The sequence below is a fragment of the Octodon degus genome, unplaced genomic scaffold, assembly GCF_000260255.1.
Source record: "Octodon degus isolate 3935 unplaced genomic scaffold, OctDeg1.0 scaffold00022, whole genome shotgun sequence".
Lineage (NCBI taxonomy): Eukaryota > Metazoa > Chordata > Mammalia > Rodentia > Octodontidae > Octodon > Octodon degus.
The window spans coordinates 9048430-9057114 of NW_004524598.1; the positions used below are offsets into that span (position 1 = coordinate 9048430).

Here is an 8685-nt window from a genome sequence, read left to right on the forward strand (position 1 = left end):
TCTTTAAGACTATTCAAATTTGTTTTACTTTGTTGAATACTTGTTTGAGTTTTCAATAATTTGCATGTTGATCATTATCAGATGTCTTTGGGTTATATTTAAATACTTTTGATTTATAATCCACTAGACTTTCCTTTTCAACGAACAGCAAAGTCTTCATCTGACAAACATGGGCTCTTGAACCATTAACAAACAGTATGAGTCTCACATTCAGGTTCATTAATCTATCTCTGCACCGGAAGCCCTAGTCTTTGTCAGTGATTATAAGATACTGAAGAGTGACAGGGCAGTCATAGGAGGAAGGGCCACTGAGTCCTGAAATCTGTCTTGCTCTAAGTGGGGCCAGACTCAGAGAGTCGGGGGGGGGGGAGTTAGAGTGTATATTTCTCCGGGATCGCTCATTCAATTTAGAAGTGGGGAAGTGTGGTTGCTGGAGGGCAGATAGAGGTGGAAGGCACAAAGTGCTGTCCTGTTACCCCAGGGGAAACCAACGCTGCCCATCACAGAATTGGCTCCAGAGAAGCTGGGCAGGCATCAAAAGGCACCTGCGTAGAAATACAGGCCCATGCCCCTTAAGCGAAGCTTCCAGGCCACAGGGTTAGCTCCGGGGCAGAGTGCCTGTCTAGTACATGCAGGGCCTGGGCTTGATCTGCAGCTCTGCCGGGTAGGCAAATATAAAAGAAGTGAAAGAAAAGGCTCCCCTCCTTAGCTACTCCACACAGGAGCTGGTCACCCAGACCTGTCTGACGCCAGGAGGCTGCTCTTTCTCAGCAGCACAGGTACGGAAAGCAGGGGCCTCGGATTGCTTTGGCATTGTCTGATTCCAACCCTAACTCTCAGGCAATGGGTCTGGTTGCAGTTTAGCTGAAAGGATTTTAGTTTAGAGCAAAGAAAAGTAAAGACCTATGCCTTGATTGAATAAGTACATAAAATAACCTCAAGTGACAAAACCTCACAATTCTATCAAAGTTTGAAAATTGAATAGATAACCTCTTACTGAATCTTTATCCCTTTAGCTATGAATCTGTTAATTATTCAGGAGTTATTCATGCGTTAATTACTGCTAAGTGTGAGGCAAGGCCTAAATATAATGAAACAATCCTATCTGATTTTTTAAAAAGCCACTAGACCACAAATGATTTCTTCAAGTATAAATAAGCATGCTTTAAGTAATTCTAGTTGTGCACATAATCATCTATTTTTACATTCAAATGCCTAGTGGTATTTACCTGAGTATTTTTGCGTAGAAATAGGAGGTGAGCTGTGAGACATTATTTCACTTGCTGGTAGGGTAAGTGCAGAGGCCCTGATTAGAAGCAATTAAAGCCAACAAACGGAAAGGGAGAAGCCACAGCCCATCACCTGTGTCCAGCAGGCCTCACATTTCAGCCAACATGACCAGTCCAGGGCTCAGCTGAGTAACTATGCTCTCTGGGCTCCCAGTGAGGGCGGAAGTCAAAAGGAATAATTTTTCTCTCTGCCTTAGAGTTTCTTAAACACATTTCTATGCTTGAGGAAATAATTGAAAGAATGGGGAACTGTAATCCAAATACGCCACACCTAGGTCCAGTGTCACTAACATTTTGCCTTTTTCGTGTGGTCGCTTTCCCCATATAAACATTTTTTGTTGGTTCAGCTCAACCTTTTAAAAATATATTATAGCCACATGTGGTGGCACATACCCTTGATCAGTCGGGAGGCCGAGGCAGGAGGATTGCTGCAAGTTCAAAGTCAACCTGGGCTTCATAGCAAGACCTTGTTTCAAAACAGTTTTTAGGCACCATGACCCTTAATTCTTAAGCATAACTCTAGAAAAAGGGTATTTTTCTGCCTAATTATCTTCTGACTCCTGCACTAGGATCAAAATATGTGGGTTTAAATTCCTGACTTTTGCATGATGGACCCCAGGGGAAGTACAGGTCCTTGGGTCTCAGTTTTTGCCTCTGCAATTGGACTTGCTCAGAAGTTCTCCACTCTGGCTACACAGTAGGGTCACTTGGGAGCTTTGAGTTAGCTAATGTGGGGCCTGGCGTGGGCCAGGCGGCTGATACGCAGCCAGGCAGAGAGTCCCTGGCTACATGCTCTGCAGAAGTCAGTCCAGCTCTACCCTTCCCTGCATAAGGGAAGAGTCCGGCTTTGCTCTCAAGCCAGGCCTGCCCACTCACGGACTTCACTGAGCCTTCTGTGCTTGCTGCCCGCAGTTCCCGTGCATGTGTGGAATGTCTCATTCGAGGACCATGATGCTGGATGGAAGCTGCAGTGAGTCTGAGGCCAACAGCCTGGCTGGGTACCCACGAAGTCACATTCTGACAGAAGAAAGGCAAGACAAGATAGTGGTCCACTTGGCCTTGAGCACCGAATCCAGCTCCTCCAGGAAGAAGGGGCTTCTCAAGGGCCAGATGGGGCTTCGTCTCTTCCAGAACACGCACACCATCGACAAATACTTCAGGTTGATATTTCCTGCCTCCTACATATTTTTCAACATAATATATTGGTCAGTATTTTCCTAGGGGATCCAAGGCTGTGCAAGAAAAAGGCATGGACATCCTTTGGTGGACACGGGGACCTGTTGGCCATGCTTCCCACACCAGGCAGAGCGGCAGCTCCTGGACCACTGTGAGCAGCACCTCTCTCTCAGAGGAGCCCAGGGCTCTCTCTGTCCTTTCCCTGAGCTCATGGATTTTCCCCTCCTCTATGCTGTGTTCTGTGTCGTGAGCAGAGCTGTCTTCTGCTTTTGCATGTGAAGTTGTTCACAAGAACTCCCCTCTTATTAAAAAAGAGACTTAAATGCCTCCCTGATGTTCTGAGACCCTCATGAAGCCTAGAATTCAGTTGTGGAGGGGAAAGAAAAATGAAGGACAGCCTTAGGGGAATGAATTCTGGATGGGAGTCAGGGAATCAGGAACAACAACAACAAAAATCTGTGATCTTCTATAATTGGATTAAGTGCCTACCTAGGAAAGAAAAACTCAGATCCTAGACAGGAAATATTTTAACCTTTGCAAAAGCTGGCAACCACATGCTTGCATACCATTAGGTGAGATTATTCACTTATCCATTCAGTCAACCATTCATTGCATATTTTCCCTACCTTCGTCTTTTCCTTGAAGAACTTCTCTAAACTGCATTGGTTCTTCACATTTCATCATGTACTTGTACCTTTCCCCTCCCCTCTGTCCTGCTTACCCTACAGATCCATTCTGTTTACTGGTGCTTTCACTCTAGGTCTGCTTGAAAATTACTTCCTGTCTCCTGTGAGGTCCCCATGAAGCCAGCTCAGTGCTTCCTGACCTGAAATCTTCACACGAGACAAACATACATCTGGGGAGGGTGACAAGGACTTGAGGTTTAGCGAGAGCACATGATCTCAGGAAGAAGTGAACATAGATCTGCCATGGAAACCTATGTGAGACACCATCCTACCTCTGCTTCTGGACTCCTCCCTCTTCCCCAGGAGAATAGTATCCTGAGGATCACACTCATTCTCCTGTCCAAGTCCAGCCCCTGGCTCTAACCAGAAGGGCCCATACTTGAGAATGACCTCTCCTTCCTTCCACAAGCTATAGACGTGTCCCTCTAGTGAAGCTAAGCTCAGAATTAGGAAGTCTGTCTGACTCACTGAATCTACACTAGGCCATTCTCTTAACCCTGCTTTAGGATGTTTCTGGCTAACTTCAGTGCATCTCTAGTTAGTGGAAGTTTTGGTGGTACAAAAGACATAATTTTCATAAAGAAGCCCTTCCTTGGAGTCAGAAGGCTGTCCTTGGGGAGCAGGCTCCCTACTCACTGAAGGACGTTGTTCTGTTCTCATCCTTGTTGCCTCTCCAGTTTCCTTTCAGAGTCTATACATGAGTAGAAAAATAGTCATCAAGGGTCCAGGGTGATAGCTCAGAGGCATAAGTGCCTTCTTGGCAAATACAAGGTCCTGAGTTTGATCCCAGGTTCCCAAGAAGAAAGAAAGAAAGAAGAAAGAAAGAAAGAAAGAAAGAAAGAAAGAAAGAAAGAAAGAAAGAAAGAAAGAAAAAAATAGTCATCAGAAAAGAGGGCAGATGCTAGCCTTAAATCAAGTTCCAGCCTGTAAAGTCTGTTGCACTCATGACTCCAAGGGCAGAGGTTAGTTCCTGAGGACTGGAACACACATGAGCACCACAGCCTCCAGGAATTTCAAAGTGGGAGCTAGTGGCTGCCAGACCCTCCCACTTCTTCACCGTCACTGACCACATGGTTGCTGTATGATGGCCCGATCTGTTCCTTCCCTGGGCTGGTCCTCCACTCATTTCCTATGTTCTCTTGCATGCATGTGTGAACCTGGATCCAGACAATTCACTCTACCAGTCCCTGACCACCGCCCTTGATGTGAACTGTGGCTTCTAGCCCACCAGTCCAAAGGCTGTGAAATGATGGGGCAAGACTCAAGAGGCTGACTTCTCAGCTGGACTAGTTCCAGCACCATGAGGGCCTCTATCACCTTGGGTGACTGCAAGTTCGGTAGGTTCCTGAGACCATCCTCAGGCTTAATGATTCTCTAGATGGACTCACAGAACTCAGAAAAGCCTCTGTGCTCGTGGTTACACCTTATTGCAGCAAAAGCATACAGATTAAGCCAAGGAGGGCCAGTGAGATAGCAGAAAAGCACCTGCTTAGGCAAGTGCAGGGACTGGGGTTTGATCCCTGGCACCACATGCCTAGCTGCCCCTGCCCCTGGGAGCATTGAGCCGGTGCATACCTGTAATCTCAGCAAAGGGAAAGTAGTTCCCCAGGGAGTGTCCAGGAGAGACAGCCACAGAACCCTGAATTTGGAGCTAGGATGTGACAGTGTGCATGGAGTTCTGCCAACCAGGGAAACTCGCCCAAGTTCATCAAGGTGTTGTAGAGCTGGGCCAGCAGAGACAGCTAACCTCATGCAGGGGTGATCTTGGTCTCAAGCTCTTCCAGAGGTTGAGCTGATACCTTGTGGCCAAAGCTCGACATCATAAATCACATTCTTAACATGATTTTAAAATGTTGTCTTAGTCTATCTTCTGTTGTTAAAACAAAATACATGAGACTGGGAAATGTCTATAAAGAAGAGAAATTCATTTGATTTATGGTTCTGGAGGCTGGGAAGTCCCAGGGCACAGCGGTAGCATCGGGTGAGGGTTCTCCTGCCTCATCCTGACATAGTGGAGGTATCACATGGCAAGACCGTGTGCGTGCTGGTGTGGGTTTCCCTTCATCTTCGCATGACTAATGTCATCACAGGGCCCCACCTGCATGGCATCATCTAATGCTAATTATCTCCTCCAAATCCCACACCCAAGCATCACTATCGTGAATTTGGGGATTGAGCTTCCAAGACATGAACTTTTGGAGAGCACATTCAAACTATGACTTGTTTTTGGTGTTGCAAATGGTGAAGTATATGAAAAGAATTGCAACGAAGGAAAGAATAAATTCCACTAAGGGTGAATCTCTGGAGAAAACAGTTGCTGAGATGCTCTGTGAAGTTCAGGCATTTGGAGAAGAAAAGCTGGGGTGACAAGGTACACGCCAGCGCCGGGCATAGTGGTGCGCGCTTACCATCCCAGCCCTCAGGAGGCTGAGGCAGGAGGACTGCTGTGAGTTGCCTGCACTGCCGAGCAAAACTCCATCTCGAGTAACCGCAAAAAAATCAAAGTACATGCTAGATCTGTGCTTTCTGATACAGTAACCACCTGCCACGTAGCTATTTAAATTAAATAAAGTTTTTTTAAAAAAATTGAAATCTCAGTTTGTTAGTTGCACTAACCATACAGTCGCTCAGTAGCCACAGGTCCTGGTGATTGCTGAATTGGACGGCGCAGATCAAATATTTCAGAAATTATTTCTGAAATGGCAGGAAGTTGTCAGCATAAGGGCGTGGAGGGAAGAGAACAAGTAGGAACTGCCAAGTGTGGGGTTTGTGAGGCACATTGTGCATTTTGCCTGTGTCCTAGCTATGCGGACGGCAGGTGGGAGGCCAGCTCTTCCCACAGTGCTAGGACTCATGGCAGGTCCCCTCCCTGCCACTGTTCATGAGGACAGCTTCTCCTTCCTGGTCCTGGCAGGCCCAAGAGCAGCTGATAGATCAATGAAGATGGCAGTGTATAAACAGGATACTTGGATGGCATGAGGCATCTGGGCTTGTTAAAAAACTTCTAATCTCTAGAGGCTTTCGCGGGCCACAATGCTATTCAAGGAATGATAATTACACTGTGATGAAATGTACTGTGTTGCTTTGGATGTTTTATTTAATCCCAACATTCCTCTACTTCCAACTACACTGTCTCCAGAAACTGGCTCATATAATGCAGTTGCCTATTCACACAACAAATAAAGAATATTTTTGCTAGCTGATATATTTGAGTTAATTCTATACCAAGTGTATTTAGAACTATTTGCAGTATTTAGTCGTGTGGAACTGTGCTACAGTGAAACCACTGGAACTAGCAGTGATCCACTGAAATACAATAGTTTCACTTTATGTGAGAAAAGTAGAAAATTAAAGACTGTAAAGTAGAGGCACCAGCAATAGGAGTAGAAAACGGAATTGAGGAAATGCTGAGAATGTGGACTGATTCGCCCAAGAGGCGGGAAGACCCAGGGTTATCAATGATTATCAATGATACTTTATTTCACTGAATCTAAAATACCATCAAGCGTGAGATGCACCCATATTTTATGTACCACTAAGAAAGAAAAAAGTGTTTCTAATTAAATAGAGACACGATGAAGCTAAGTTAAAAGGGGACTCTTGATTTCATGAATATTAAGTTGTGAGAAAAATGTACTTGTTAGGATAAAAGAAATGGGTACTATACAAAAACTGGTGGCTGATATACTTCACTACTGATGCCGAAGGAGTTAGTGTTTACCGAGCACTTGCCTTCAAGGCCTTGTACTGGGGATGAGGTGCTCGTAGATAAATTCATGAATGGGAAACAGTGAGTCATGAAGGAGCTTTACACTGTAGCGGACATGGTTCAAAAGTGGGAAAGACCATAGAATTTACCAGGCATGATGGCGCAGGTCTGTAATTCCAGCACAAGGGAGGCTGAAGCAGAAGGATCACTGAGTTTGAGGCCAGCCTGGCATACACAGATTCTGTTTCAAAAAAAAAAAAAAAAAAAAAAAAAGACCACAGAATCCAAGGAGTGCTGTTTGCAGCAAATTTTGATCAATATTGAACTCCTGGGGCTGGGGAAATGGCTTAGTAGAATAAGCGCTTGCCTGGAAAGCACAAGGGCCTGAGTTCAATCCTGGTTCTACCAAAAAAAATTAAAAAAAAGTAATATATTGAACTCCTCTGTGCGAGTGTCCAGCAGGTCCTGTGCTCTGCTCTGGGTGCTTACAACTTGTCATTTCCTGTTAGACACTGAGATGTCTTGTTCATGTTCAGTACGGAGGCAGAGCCTGGAGATGACAAGAATGCACAGAGAGTGCCAACAGACAAGAATGCCAACAGAGTGAACTTGAGCTGTCCATTTCATCTGTCTGAGCATTAGTATCTCCATCTGAAAAAAAAAAAAAAAATGTAGAGATGGGATGCCAGGGTGGATGTGAGGAGGAGCTGAGTTAATTAGCCTAAGGTGCTCAATCTGTAAAACACAGAGAAGAAGAAAGGAGAGCGGAGTGAAACAGGAGGGGAGGCCCGACATCCCTCAGGAGGAAGTTTTAGTTGTTTCCTTCTGTAGCTGCCCCAGTGCCCCAGCTGGTTCAGCTGCCCCACGCCTGCTCCGAGAGACATGCACTTTGGCTTTGGCAAACTTTGTCATAGGTCCATCCCAGATGACCTCACCCGGCCTCTCTGGGCGACTCTGACCCTCAGCAGCCATTCTCACACTGTCCTTGGGGAGCCTCTCTTCTATCCAGGACCAAACAGGAAGTCTGAGGGGAGCCAGCTGGACACTCTGGACACTGCATTTGCATTTTATTTTCCTATGTAAGCAACCGCTCCTGTATTTTAAGGGGTCCATCTCTTCCCCCTTATGCTGCCTTACCAACCTAATAAAGCTTCTATCAGATGGCATAATTTTTGCCTGTTTACAACTTCTATCTCTGAAGAGAGAATACCATGTTCTTCATTGCTTCTCAGAGCATATTTTCTTTAAAAAGCATTTATGTGATGCAATGAAATGCCACCAGATTTATGCATTTGCTTTCAGTGACTAGCTAGATGTCACCTAGACTAGTTTTAATTAGATTCAACTACAAGTAACAGAAGAAAAATAACAAGGGGGCTGAGGGTATAATAGTATACATAAGATCCTGGATTCAATCCTTAGCACCGCAAGCAAAAGCAAAACAAACCTAAAACCATTCTTGGAGGCTGAGGCAGGAGGATGGCCAGGTTTTAATCCTAACTAAGCAATTTAATGAGACCCTCTCTCAAAAACTAAAAAGGGCTGGGATATAACTCAGTGCAAAGGCCCTGGGTTCGATCCCTAGTACCAAAACAAAACAGCAAAACACAAAATCAAAAAGCCATGAGGTTAAATAAGAAGCAGGTAGGTGAAGCAGGTAATCGAGGACTCAAACTCAGGCTTTCCGAGTTCATTGCTCGCTGCCTTAGAGGGTCCAGTGGTCTCTTGACCTCATGTCCAAGTGGGTGGCAGGAGCACGAGCCATCGTTTCTGCATTTGAGGAAGCAAAGTAGCTAAAGGGACAAAGAATAAAAAGGGGCTGTAC

General features: G+C 45.3%; 1 protein-coding gene across 3 annotated transcripts in view; it reads left to right on the plus strand.

Moving 5' to 3' along the window:
• The window catches only part of LOC101583072 (gamma-aminobutyric acid receptor subunit rho-2), a 50528-nt gene extending 47769 nt beyond the window's left edge, over positions 1 to 2759 (plus strand). For all 3 annotated transcript variants that reach the window (XM_004628209.2, XM_023711942.1, XM_023711940.1), the window contains exon 9: positions 2202 to 2759. In XM_004628209.2, coding sequence (XP_004628266.2) covers positions 2202 to 2510 — 309 coding nt within the window. In that variant the 3' untranslated portion in view covers positions 2511 to 2759. The remainder of the gene's footprint in view (positions 1 to 2201) is intronic.
• The last annotated feature ends 5926 nt before the right edge of the window (positions 2760 to 8685 follow it).